General features: G+C 40.6%; 1 protein-coding gene across 2 annotated transcripts in view; it reads right to left on the reverse strand.

Moving 5' to 3' along the window:
- Positions 1–14,702, reverse strand: part of GRIA3 (glutamate ionotropic receptor AMPA type subunit 3) — a 303,894-nt gene that overhangs the window by 64,884 nt on the left and 224,308 nt on the right. For both annotated transcript variants that reach the window (XM_040999897.1, XM_040999898.1), the window contains exon 12: positions 3,974–4,350. In XM_040999897.1, the coding sequence (XP_040855831.1) occupies positions 3,974–4,350 (377 nt within the window). The remainder of the gene's footprint in view (positions 1–3,973; positions 4,351–14,702) is intronic.

Raw genomic sequence — 14,702 nt, forward strand, 5'->3', positions numbered from 1 at the left:
AGCTCTGTGACTAGCTTTGTGATCAGCAAGCAATTTAATCTGTTTCCTGAGGATAAAAATAAGGTTCATGCCTGCCATGGAGTAGTATTTGGTGATTAAGATCCAAGTGATAATGCAGGTATAATGCCTCCACCCCTAACACAGTAGGAGCTTGGTAAAGGTTGTTGGATCTCAGCTCCCAGGAAATAACAGCAATCGAATGAATTTTTTTCCTGACATCTCCTGCTGTAATATTTGCTAATGTGATTTTAAAATGTGATCTCTTATAAGTCCCTGAATTGCTTCAATTTTGAAAACTTAGCATAGTATATAATGCTTGCTCCACATTGTGGGCTTTCTGCAGAAGTTTTTTCTGGGGGGGGCATTCTAAGTATAGCCATTAAGTAGAAAGAAAGCATAATATTGGTGTTTGCTGTGAAGACAACCATAAATTTTAAGTGCAGCTATGGTTATCAGGAATTCCTACATCTGTTAATAGAGAAACACATTACAGTAGGGGTTTGCCATCACACAATTGAGCATGAATGTAATCATTAGCGCTCTCAAGATAAGTGGAAACATGTTTCCTCCTCGCTGGCATATAATAAATATGATAAGAAATCGAAGAGTTTATTAAAAGGTTTAAAGATATAATTTCTTTGGAAGGACACAGCAGACAGTATCAGAGGAGGGATCACTCACATGGTGAAAAATAGAGCTCATAAAGATGATAACTTAATACTTGAAAGCACAATCAGGATAATAATTGTTGCTCAAGACCAGGATTATTCTGAAGACTTTGTACCTTATTGATGGGTTGAATTCTGACCAGCATGTAACAGTGAAACAGAGCAGGGAATTTCGAAGTGCATGGTGTACTACAAGAATAGCATTTTGTTATATACATTTATGTATACTGTGTTGTGATGAAAAATGCATTTCTTACTGTGAGTCATGGTAAGAAAAAAAAAATGAAAGCCGTTGCTCTACAGGACATTATCTAGAGCTGTAGAATTTAAGTCTATACTTTAAAAAAAAAGCATTTGATATGTTTCAGTGCCATCTAAGAGCCACAGCTTAAATTCTGCTATAACATTTTACAAAATCAATTCAAATTGTCATTTTTAGGCCATCATCTTCAAGTTTTTCCTTAACAATGCAATATGCATAAATGTTTCTAAAAATAAATCTTTTTTTTAGGAGCCCTGTTTGAGGATGCAGCAGTAGAGGTATTGCACATTTAGGTTTGAAAATTCTCTTATAGAAACCAATAAATTCTGCCTTTCAGCACTGTCTCATCATAGACCATCACCCTGTTAAACACCTTTCAATTGCAGACTCATTTGGTAACCGGTAACCATAGTTTCTTGCAATGATCATTTAGAAAAACCAACCAATCAATCAAACAAACAAAGCCAAATGGACTCCTGGATATCACAGAGGGACACACATCCTTAACATAAAAGGAATAAGGAATGGAGTAATCTTAAAAATCTGATGAAGCACATTGAAGGTGACAGAAACATGTGCCATAACCAAGGGAGATTGCCCCACACAAGGTACTCTAAAAAGCTGCTACAGATCCACTGTAAGCATCACTTTAAATGTTTTGTGTTTCCAGAAGACATTCTCAAAATGTAGTCTGCTGTGAAAACATGGAAGGAGCAGGTGGAAATTCCTATTCCTTTGTATTATTGACTCCCATGTTAGTATTTGATCAATGTTTAATTTTACTAAAACCCATCACATTTTGTTGGAGACAACCCTGCCTTTTATGATTCTAAAGATGTTATTTTGGTTGATAATATTTTGCTATTATGAATTCACCATGAGTTTTTGTTTAGGTGAGTTGATACTTCAAGCAGGTGAGGCCCAGGATATTCATACTTACTTAGTATTTTCACTACCTTTACTGAGATAAAAATTGCATATCATAAAATTCACCAATGTGAATCTGCTGCCAGCAATTGTAGATCCAGACTTGCACAAGGATCGTTATAATACAGCTTTGGAATGCCTTCATCGCACACACACACAATCCTCCAAAGCCATTTGCTGTTAATCCTGTCAGGCACAGGACTAACATGAAGTGACACATTTGCCCCCCACACAACCTTTAAAAGAAGGCCAGTGTTGTCATCTTATTAATCAAGGTAAATAGCACTTACGTGTAATACTTGAACAAGTCAAAATGAATGCAAAATGTCCATGAGGAACACAATATCTGATTATTAAATAATGCCTGGATCTGACCCCTCACTTGCTTTGCTGAGCCTCGCTTGCCTAGCGTGCCTCGCTCTAACCTTGACCCTAATTACCCTTCTATTTCTCCTGAGGCTTTGGCAAGCATTAATGTATTTTTTGTTTTGTGGATTCATCTATCTTAGACAAATGGCATAATACTTTATGGGATATTTAATAAATGGAATTTAGTAAATGGAGTTGCATAATAAGTGGCTCTTTCTGCCTGCCTTATTTCACTTGGCTTCTTTTGAAGATTTAGGCTCATTGCTTCAACAGTCTGCTCTTTTTCATTGCTGAACAGTGTTCCTGTTTATGGATATACCACATTTTATTCACTAGTTGATGGATGTTGATTACTTATACTTTTTGGTTATTAATAATAAAGCTATTATGAACATTTGTGTATAGATATTTGTGTGGATGGTTTCCTTTCCCTTAGGTAAATGGATAAGAGTAGAACTGCTGTGTCATAGTTTAAGTGTATGTCTGATGTTAGCAAAAACCACTAAACTCTTTTCCAATATAATAGTGGCAGTTTCCATTCCTACTACTTGTAGCGGGGAGTTGCAGTGTTGTACAGCTTTGCTACCACTTGGTATGGTCTTTTTGCATACAGCCATGTTGGAGTCTGTGCAGAACTATCTCATTGTGGCTTTAATTTACATTTCTCGAATGACTAACAATATTGGCCATGTTTTAAAGCACTTATTGGCCATTTGTACATTTTCTTTAGGGCAATTTTCTATTCAAATCTTTTGTTCATTTTCAGAATTGAGTTGTCTTATTTTTATTGAGTTGCAACATATTATTGTATGGTCTGGCTATAGGGCTTTTATCAAATATGTACTGTGCTAGCATTTTCTTCCTAGTCCCACTTGGCTCATATTGACCTTGCCTCTGATTATCCCCTCTTTGCTGTCCTCATGGTCCTAGCAACCACAATATATTTTCTATATGGGTTTGTTTATGTTGGACTAATAGAATAATATGTTATGAGATATTCAATAAATGGAATTGTATAATATGTGGCCTTCTGTGCTTGGCTATTCCACTTGGCATATTTTCAAGATTTAGCAATACTATAGCAACATCTTCTTTTGAGTATATTTAGAACTGCCAAATTTTGTTTTTTACTGAAGTTCTATTTATCAAAGTTTTCGTGAATTGTGCTTTTTCTGTTGTAAGAATTTTGTACAATCCAAGGTCACACAAGTTTTCTCCTGTTTTCTTCGACAAGTTTCGTAGTTTTAGCTAGAAAATTTGGGTGGACTATTACAATGGATACTTAAATCCAAGAGCAAAATGAAAATGGGGGTGGGGGACACTGAAACAGGGGAGATAGGTTTTTAAAAAAGGTTTCTGTCTTCTTGCAAAGTTTGCCTAGATACAACTTGTTGACAGATGAAAGAAATTAACTCACATAATGATGAGTTCAATATTTAGCTTTTGTTTCATATGAATTATATTGATGTTAGCCAACATTACTGCCTTTGACCCAGAGTTTAAACATTTAAATGTAATGTATGTACACATATTATCCCACAGAAATGCATGAAAGACATCCAAAGCCATGGCAGTGACCTCTCAGTTCATGGACCTAATCAAACAAAATGGCTCAATGATAATCTGTCATTGAATGGAATGTTAAATGGAAGAAATCTGGAGTTGAGATGAGTGAATGACAGATGTACAGGGATGGAGTATGGCCGTAAGGATAGAAGGACACATTGGGAATGACACGGAAACAAACCTTGGAGAAATATCACATCCTTGTTGCATAAAGGCACCCAAGGAAAACCAAAGACTGTTAAATATTCCAAATTCGTTTGGAGGATCAGGAGGGCTTTGCGGGTCGCGAGGTTCTTCATTGTTATCTTCCAAGTGCCATTCATAAGGGCTGAATCTACTGACTAGGAAAAGAACTACACTGACACCAATGTAGGCGAAGACAATGCACATCCAGATTTCATAAGCCAAGGGATCCAGAAAAGAGAATACGCCTGGTTTTGATTTCTGAGGCTTCTTTATCATGATGGAGATTCCCAGACTCATAAATGGCTTTGAAAAATCTATGACTTCTTCACGGACCAGTGTTATAGTTAGTGGAGCAACAGCTATGTCAGCTCTCTGAAAAACAAATACACACATGACTTTTTAGATACAGCATTTCAATCAGTTTTTTTTTTTTTTTTTTGCCACTGAATATACCTCTTTGGTGGAAACCTGAAGTCTTAAGTCATTACAATCCATCAGTTTGTCAAAGCTTGAGTTGGAAAAGTAGTGGCATGCAATGGATTCTAAAATAAGGACAGGGCACTGGTGTTATGTCCTCTGAGACATACTGGCATAGGGGGAAACTGACTCCACTTAAAAACTGTTTAGTATTTATTTGAAAAGGCAGGGAGACAGAGATCTCCCATCTGTGTTTCCCACAGGAGTAAGAGCCGGGGCTGGGCCTGCTGAGATCAAGATCTAGCAACTCAGCAGGCCTCCCCCCTGGGTGGCAGGAACCTAGCTCCTTGTTGTTTGCTAAAGTGTGTGTTAGTAGAAAGCTAGAATCAGGAGGAGAGCCAGCACGTGTCAAGCCCGGGCACTCTCATATGGGATGCAGGCATCTGACCTGATGCTATACCGAATGCCTGTCTCTGACTCCATCTTTTTGTTCTAATTTTGTTTTTGCTTTCCTGCAGCTCAGCTTGCATTTCCTTATGAAATGTGATTGTCTAACTCTTGTTCTCTTATTTTAATTTTCATGCTCTATGGCTTCTGTCCCTCACTTGACTAGAAATTCTTGAGGAACAAACGTGATGGCATATAATTTTTGTATCTGCCTCCTTCTCCACCACGAAAGGCAACAGAAGGCCACAGTACTCAGTATAATTCTCAGGTGGTTGCTATCTTGTATTATTCCTGAACCTTTTTGTGACTATCTATTAAGACGAAGTTTTTTGTTCAATCTTCTAATTTTGTATCATCATTATAACAGATTCTGTAGAACACTATTGGATGCCTGAGAAATAAGTTGGTGACTGTGATATATGCACACATGAATATGTGGTATATTAATGCATGGACAATAGTAAGGTAAAACATTTATAAGGAAACATTATATAGCAGCTGTATTTTCTAGTAATAAATATCAGTGTAGCACCTACATGGATCAGATCAATAAAATCAATGTCAGCCATGTATTACGTGATTAACTCTGGCAAAGTTAGGCCATGTTGTTATAATATCCCTTGAAAATGGGCACCAGGAATTTCTGCCCTTGTTTCTTTTGCTTTCCGCATTTGCTCCTTTACAAAAGCAGAGGGTTTTAGTCTTAAAGTGCACCCAGAGAAACATGCTTCTGATTCAGGAGAGGTTCTGCCATAGCGGATCAAATGGATAGTGAAAACACTACAGTGGAAAACACTACAGCTTTTCTATGTTCAATGTAGTTATGCCTCAGTATCCCTCCTAATGGGGGGAAGTGGAAGAAGAATGAGGCAAGCTGAGGCTAACATAGACTGTCTTGTTAAAGCAATGATGTTTTACTGCTCTGAATTACGGATGGGAACTCAAGCCACTTAATTAGTGTAAGGGAAAATGCAGATGATAAACAACTAGTTAACATTTATTGAGTGTTCATTCCGTGTGAAGCACTGTGCTAAGCACCTTATACATATTACCTCATTTATTCTCACAGCTATTTTAATGTTGGTACCATCTCCATTCCTATGTTGGAGAAGGAGAAACAAGTATGGAGGGGGCTGGCATTGGAACCCTGGTTTTCAGCTTGTAGAGTTCACTCCCTTAGCAGCATAATGTTCTAACTCCACAGGTTCTTATTTGCCACTTTCTACTATACACCAGTTTCATCTGCAATTATCAACCTCAATTAACCCTTCTCAGGTTCATTTTTTTTAAAGATTTATTTATTTTGATTGGAAAAGCAGATTTACAGAGGGAAGGAGGGAGAGAAAGATCTTTCTGCTGGTTCATCTTCACCAAATGACTGCAGTGACCAGAACTGAACTGATCTGAAACCAGGAGACTCCTCTGGGTCTCTCACACAGGTGCAGGGTCCTAAGGCATTGGGCCATCCTCCACTACACTCCCAGACTACAAGCAGGGAGCTGGACAGGAAATGGAGCAGCTGGGACACAAACTGGAACCTATATGGGATGTAAGCACTTGCAGGGAGAAGATAAGCCAGTTGAACCATTGTGCCAACCCCTGGAGATTCATTCTAATACACCATTGGGTGCCTGTCCTGTGCAAGCGCTATTCTCTATTGTAGGTTGAAGGAATGAACAAGATGGAAGAAACAGACAAAAACACTTCCTTGCAAGTAGGAAGTTTTATACCCTCTACATCCCAGTGGAAGTTGCAGAAAGCATGTATTTAGTGAAGTCAACTGTTTACTGAGTAAATCTACCTTGGCAGCTCAGTCCATCTCAGACTGATCATTTCTAAAATGAAATCCATCATTGATCACCCTGAGGCAGATTCTCCTTTAAGCCTGTGAATAATGCTTATTTCCAAATGTCCTCTGTTCCTGGTCCTCACTGGTCCCATCCTCTCTGTACGTTCCTGTTTCCTTACTGAGAATTCAGAGGCCATTTCCCATGAGCTCTCTCACCTCCATATCCCTCTGTCTTAGCATATTCTTGCATCTTCCTCCATTATTTTCGTTTCATAGTTTGTGATGCTCCAATATTCACACCGCTCATTCCATACATCTTATTTACTGCCACTTCATACTAGCCAGCTCCAGCTCTTTGTCTCTCTTGCATCTTTACTTTTGCCATTCATCGGTCCCAACAGACCTCAGACTGTGGGCCCTGGACTAACAGCAGGAAAGTCACCTGGGAACTTGCTATAAATGCCAGTTCTCAGGCCCCTCATGTGTGAAATTTGAAACTCTGGGAGACAGGACTCAGGTGGCCTTCCAGGAAATTATAATGCTTAATTTGAAAGTCATTGATTTGTCTCATTTGCTTAAAATCATACTCATGGATTTCTCTTTTCTAACAAAAAGCCAAAGATCATTCCACCTACATTTAAATTCTGTTACCCTGTTAGCCACCTTGCATTCCTCTATCACACCACTCTTGTTAAATACACACACACAGTCCTTTAATATTTCAATACCGCTTTCTCCTTATGAATCTGAGATCTAACTTCCAGGCCTTGCAATGCACTGAACCTGCTTCTTGGCCTCTCGACTTGGTTGTAAACTCAAAGGCTTATCCTCGGACATGCTCACAGCCTTTTGGAATATCCCATCTTCTTTCCTTCACTTCCTCATACCAAAGACTCTGAGCTACTCTATTCTCAGAATGCTCTTTCCCTTCTCTTCCTTTCCAATTCTGTTCACCCAATCAAGGTGCATCTTTGCGCTTCTGGCGTCCATTCATGGTGCTCAGCATAGGAGATGATGAGTGAAGGTTTGAGGAAGAAGAAAGATCCTCTAAGATTCTCTCCTTCACTTGCTTCCCTCAAGAAAATTTTACCTGCGGCTTTAACTCTCTTCTCCCACGGGACCCTTGATTTTCCAGTTCATACTCATTGCTGGGGACCCAAAGAGAAAATTAATCGAGTTCACCCTTTTATCTAGTATGAGTCCTAGTCACAGAAACAAGGTTACTAGGCTATCACAATGGGTCAACTAGCTAATCCTCTGCCTGCACGTACTGGCCTCCGAGCCTCCCATTTGAGTGCCGGGTTTTGTCCCAACTGCTCCACTTCCCATTCAGTTCCCTGCTTATGGTCTGGGAAAGCAATGGAGGATGGCCCAAAGCCTGGGGACTGTGTCCCTGCTTGGGACACCTGGAGGAGGCTCCTGGCGTTGGATTGGCTCAGCTGGGGCTGTTACAGCAATTGGGGGGAGGTGAAGCAGCAGGTGGAAGACCTTTCTCTCTGTATCTCCTTCTCTGTAAATCTGCCTTTCTGCTAAAAATAAATTAACATTAAAACAAATGAAAAGAAACAAGATTACTGAGAATGGAATGGGCCAGAAAGGTAGCAGGGTTTGTCAGCATGCATCTGAATTAGGTGAAAGGTCTTGTCATGCCAACAGAATTCACAAATAGGGCTGTCTCCTCTTCTTGCCAACATGTCTCTGCTTCCTGCTCACGCATAGACCTTGCTAGCATTATTAACCATTTAATCATATTCGAATATAATTATTTAAATAAACTTGAAGATATAGGAGAAATTTCTGTTTCTTTGTTTTGGAAGGAGGAAATAAGAGGACATTTGTGTGAGAAAAATTACTTTGGATTGAATTTGGGGGAACTGAACTTCTTTTAAGCAGACACAGAAAGGAGTTTGAAACTCTTGTTCATTTTCAAAAGACAAAAAAATACCCACTAGCTCAGTACTTAGCTGAAATTCCAACACACTGGAAACACCAGTAAATACTGTCACCCAGGGAGAGGTGGCTAGATAGCCAAAGAACACTTTCTGGGTTTGTTTCCAGGAACATTCAACAAAACCAATTCCCAGAGGAGTGCCATTCCTGGTTTGATGCACTTTTGAGATCACAAAAGACAAAAGGGAGAACATACTCCCCTCTGGCACTTGCCTTTTTGTTGTTGTTGCTCTTAGCATTTCTTCCTTTCCTGAATTGTTTCTTTCTAAGGAGCTTTTTCAAAAGAAGATAGAGTTTGTTGTAGAGCCTTTTCCCCCAATGAAGAATGGCATGGCATTGGTGCTTAATTAAGACTCTTTGATGTAGACCTGGTTCCTAAAGGAGAATCCCCTGGCTGAACCTAAGAAAGTAAAAGACCTAGGAAAAGCTAGAAAGCAGGTGGAACAAAGTTCCACCCACAAAGGAAGGGAGTAGCAGATTGACTCTCAAGGAGAGCCAGCAGACTTACCAACTCCTGTCTCCTCTTCGTGGAAAATAGAACTAAAACATAATTGTATTTTGATGCAAACATGGATTGAAATCCACGCATAGGAATGCACTGGTGAGAGAACAAAGCAGGAGACCCTTCTTGTCTGCTCAGAGCCAGCCATAGCAAAGCCCTTACCCTCCACCACCACTATTCCCTCTTCTGTACTCAAAAGTAGTTGTGATGTGGTAATTGCTTATTTAGGATCTGCTTGGTATAAGGTAAGTGGAGCAATCAACTTAATTCTTAAAGGAATGGGGAGGACCATTGGCAAGAGTCTCCCAACACCTATTTAGCTTTCCTTGGACTGCCATAGCACTCAGATGGAGGGCAAAGGTCACTTTCAAGACAAGGTAAAGATTTAGGAAGCCAAGACTGGTGAAAAATGTAAAAGGCAACTTCCCAAATGATTTTTTTTTTCTTGCTCTCCACTCTTAAGGAAAGTCAGCTGTGGCTGGGAGCGAGCATGAAAAATTACGGCTGTGGCTAGGGAGTGGGTGAAGTTCTGATTCAGTAATGAAGTGCCTCTCTTGTGTCCCAAACCACTCTAGCAGCCTTCTGGCCTCAAGCCTCTGCCTGTACAAGCAACAGCTGTAGGCAAGTCGTTTGCAGAAACCTGGGTGGGTAAGTAGGTGGTATGAGGGTGTTCCAATTGACAGACAAAAACTAGCAAATGGCAAGAGCTCAGGGTAAGAGTTTGCTAGTGGTTTTTCTTGCATCTTGACTACTTAAAGGATTTTAATCAAGCGGCTTACGAGTGGCTGTGTGGGCTCAGTAAACACACTAAATTGAGTTTGATTTTTCTACTCACCAGTGGCAAACCCAGAACAAGTGCATTATTGGAGGGGATTTAGCTTGAGGGGATTTATAATCCTTTTTCATAGGTGGGCTGCCAAAGTTTTTAAGTTTCATAAAACTTAAAAACCAACATACTCATACCTACAGGGCGATGCACCTAGGAATCTGCCCGGGTTTAGGCATATATTTCAATGTAATTTTAAAGGTAATTTTTAAAAAATGCATTCAGCTGGAAAGCTTGTGGTAGCTTAAAGCCTTCCCATCTGGTTATCTGATAGAAAATTTGTTACCCTCCTGGAGACTGCGCATGAGCAGCAGCTTGTCAGCTACCATTTTAAAGCACTTTTGCAAAGAAGTGGAGAGGATGGCGATGTCTTGTCACCTAATGCATACGGTACTGTATTTTGATTGGCGAGAGGAAGCAGGCCTGACCTGACCCCCTTATCCTTGCATTTATCAGAGGCTCTCATGATCTTTGACAGATATTTGTTTTGAAACTTGAAGTGTGTTGGAAAAAGGAGTGGGGCTGACACAAGGTTGACAGTGGGAATATAATCGCTGTGTGTTGGTGCACAGGGTTTCCATTGCTTTATGGGCTGTGCTCCGCGGGATATTTTCTGTCTGCAATTGTTAAGATCTGGAGAGAGGGATGAGGTCTATTTAACTCTGTGCAGCAACAAGCCGTGTCACAACAGGATCTCCTTATTTCTCTACTCAGAACAGATGCCCCAGTCTGGACCTATTGATTAGGCTTTCTTGTCCTTGGAAGAACTGAGAGAGCGAAAGACAAAGGAAAGCTAAAGGAGTGCCCCCAGAGCTTGATGAAGGGCTGGCGAGACTATATTTGGTTGAGGAATTTTCCTCTATCATCTCTGCTCCGAACGGCGGATTCTCATGTGTTGTTAATGTTCTTTCCTGGAGTTCATAGCCATCATTTGAAGCGAGGGGCATTCTTAATCCAATCACCAGCCCTTCTGTCAAAGCATATTGTAATGCATCCGAAGAATAGAATGCTTGGCATCTGTTATTGGGTCCTTGCTTTGCTTTTAGCTAGGACAGATTCACTTTCTGCCTTGTTTAATAGAACGTGAATCTTAGCAGAGTGACAGCCGAAGGAAGAATCTCTTCTAGGCAGAGAAATGTTAGTGTGAAGAGTGTCGATACAATTGTCATTTGTCCTGGGCGTGTGGAGTCTGGGGATTCTCACGAAAAGTGACCCAGAACCAACTGTAGCTCCCAGCCCAGGGTCATCTCCAAATTCTCAGTCCTCTTCTAAGCCAGAAGAGAAATCTGGGCAGTGGCTTGTCTGGTCCTTGCCAAAGCACCCCCTCTAGCTCCATGCGAAGGGCGAGGAGCTTTAGGGACATAGCTGCTGCCTGCTGGGAGGTCTTCTTAGTTGAGTCTTCAGTTTCTTTCTACCTTTTTCTCTGCCTGGTTTTATTTTCCTTTGGCTAGACTATTTCTTCTCTGGAAAGGCAGAACTCCTGAGCTGTCTATATGGGGTTCCACATATTTTAAATGAAACCTAGAAGTGTGTTCTATATTGTCCTGGAGCCCACAGTTGAATGGGATAGGTATCTTGGATAGGAAAGATTGTAATTCAACTAGAATATAAATCCCTTGAAGTGAGTCAAGGATGCCATATCTATCTGCTACATCACCAAGCTAGCTATAATTCAACAAGCTTATTGAACTGAGCTAGCAGGTCCCAGTGGAGATAGTAATAGAGCAAGAGTCATGAAATGGAGTTGCCAGGCAGTTTGTATGACTTTAGCAGGACCCTGACACCATCCCTCCTGCTCCCATCTCCATCGGGCCTTGGTTCCCTAGTTTATTCTGTGGGTGGTTCTTTTGTTTAATGCTGGCTAAGCCCCATAGTTATGAGGAAAATAAATGAACTGACAGGCTAAAGGGTACTAAGGAGCAACAAAATGCTGTTTTCAAATGTCATCTTATACTACATGCTTTTTGGTAACCATAAAAACTTCTGGTCTGCAATCCATTTGAGCTGAGACAATTACCATGTGGTAATGTCACAAACATTCAGTTCTGAATCAGAATCGCCGAAAGCAGGTGGACGGTTTCAAGTCCATAATGTTCTGAAGGGCTTACATAATGGGGCACACTGTACCCTACTGACGTTGGTTTCAAAAATAGACTTCTTAGAAATACAAGGTGCCCTGACATCCACTTTGATTTGGATGTCTTTACAGGAAAAAAAAATTAAGAATGGTCTGAAAAGAGGCTGATTGGCTTCCTTATTTTGTAACCAATTTAAGTCATTTTGACTCTTAAAATTTTGTGGTAGCTAGGGAAATGTTCTTTGCAAAGCTTTCTTCATCATTGTCTCTGTTTTGCTCTCTGATCTGTTTTACGGACTCAAAGCATAAGAGAAAATACCCTAAAGGTAAAGCAATAACAATGAGTGGACTTTTCATGTCACTGCAAAAAATAGTCTCTGGTTTTCTATCCTTTTGTTTTCTAAGCACTTGGGGGAAATCATGAGGGGGTTTGGCCCTTCTTAAGGAACTTGCAAACCACCAGAGGCAAACCTACCAGAAATGAAAGCCTACACTGTGATTTTTTTTTTCTCAATTTCTATCATTGACAGAGTAGCTGTAAACTTCTCAGTGCTGAAAGATTAAAACTTCTAAGTGCAGATAGCTTATGAGATCATCCTCCCTAACAGTTATTATTCCAAGCAGGATAAGAATGTTTCATCTTCCTAACTGTAGGTTTTAGACGAAAGTTGAATTCGGCAGCCCACTCCAATGGGCTTGTTTTCTGTCAGGTCTGTGGAAGCATATCATGTGGTGGTAGCCCAGAAAATATCTGAAACTTGTTCTTGTTCATGGGAGAAAGGACATTTTCTGGAAGAACCCTGCTTGGCTATTTCTGCTTTATGTCTTTAGCAGGAAGAATTGCAGGGACAAGATGAGTAGGTTTTTCCAGAGGAATTTTTAACTCGTCAGGAGTGCAGAGATGACATTGAAATTACTGAACAGATAAGGGCTTCTAATCCTCTCCTCTGACTCCCGAGGAGGAAGCACTGCAAAGGGAAACCCGCTATGTGGAAGCCGCAGGAGTGCAGTGCAGATGCGACGCTATAGGAGAAACCACGACTTGGTGAGAAACCTTTGTCTGAACAAGGTCAGGAAATCTGGCTTGTGGTGTGTCGCTATGCCAGATGTCTTGCTGAATGGCAGAAGGGCATTGAACTATTTAGAGAGTATGACAGGTTTTCTTCTCAGAACTTTGGACATTGAGATGTGAAGAGCTAGTACAAGCCACAATAAAGCTCAATTCGGATACCCTGGGCCAGTAGAAAAACAGACTGTTCGTTTCCTGCCTTGCTGCTGTGGCTCAACAATTTTCTCTCCAGAATGCTAAGGGACCAAGGGCTTTTCTAGTAAATTTGACTATCTTTTAGGATGGGATGGGCCTGAAGCCACTCTATCTATTAGGTGGTACAAAGAAATGGTTAAAGAACTTGCACTTCATAATAAAAATCTGGGAGCAAATTATTGTATCCCTGCTATGGTCTGAATATATGTTGAATTTCTAAGCCCTTAGTATTATAAAGTGAGGCCTTTGGGGAGTGCTTAGGTCCTGAGGCAGAGCCTGTATTAATCAGATTAATGCCTATATGAAAGAGGCCCAGGACAGACCCTCACCCATTCCAGTAAGTGGGAACACACCAAGAAGGTGTCATCATGAGCCAGAAAATGGGCCCTCACAAGACACCTAATTTTTCTTGATTCTGGGCTTTCTACCATCTGGAACTGTGTGAGAATTTCTTGTTTTATAAGCCACCCAGTTCTTAGTATTTAAAAAGGAGCCTGATACAGTGGTGTCACAAGCTAATCCTTTGCCTCTAGTGCCAGGATCCCATTTGGCACCTGTCCATGTTTCAGCTGCTCCATTTCTAATCCAGCTCCCTGCTTATGGTCTTGAGAAATCAGCAGAGGATGTCTGAAGACCTTAGGCATCTGTACCTATTGTGGGAGACCTGGAAGAAGTTTCTGGCTTTGGGCTTTGGATCAGCTCAGGCCATTGTGACCATTTGGGGAGTGAACCAGCAGATGGAAGATCTGTATATCCTCTTTCCTCTATAAAACTGCTTTTCAAATTAAAAAAAAAAACTGTGAACAATATTTGGGAGACAAAAGCAAATATATACAAGTGATTTCCTCAAATTTCTGTAGTGGTTGAGACTGGGTGGAGGCCAATGCCATGAGCTGGGGACTCAGTCCAGGTCTCGGGTGCAACTGGCAGAACTAGCCACTGAAGCCATCACCTTCGCCTCCCAGGGTTTGTATTAGCAGAAGCTGGAGACAACACCTGGAGGCAGGTATTGAAACCAGGTACACAGATATGCAGGAGTCTTAATTGATCTCTGAACTGTTGGACCAAGTGTCTGCCCCAAACTTATGGTATTTTGTTCTAGCAGCTTGAATGGACTAAGATAGTCATTTTAAGGTCTGTGGTGTTTGCCTCTTAGCCTCAATTTTCTCACATGTAGAATGAGGTTAATAAGGGCATGTTCCTTAGAGATGTGTTGTGAGGATTAAGTTATATAATACCTATAGTTAGGCACTTAGTATAGAATCTGATAACCAGCAATTATGTGTCAAAGGTAACTAATAATAATGCATAATAAAAATATTACAAGATTATCTCCCGCCATGAACTCTATTGATGAATATTGTCAGTTACTGTATGCCAGGGGCTGACTCATAAAAGCAAAAAACAAAATGAGTGCTTACTATGTGTCATGTGATATACTGAATGTAAGGG

Source organism: Ochotona curzoniae, unplaced genomic scaffold, assembly GCF_017591425.1.
Source record: "Ochotona curzoniae isolate NIBS_2020 unplaced genomic scaffold, NIBS_Ocur_1.0 scaffold_1852, whole genome shotgun sequence".
Classification (NCBI taxonomy): Eukaryota; Metazoa; Chordata; class Mammalia; order Lagomorpha; family Ochotonidae; genus Ochotona; species Ochotona curzoniae.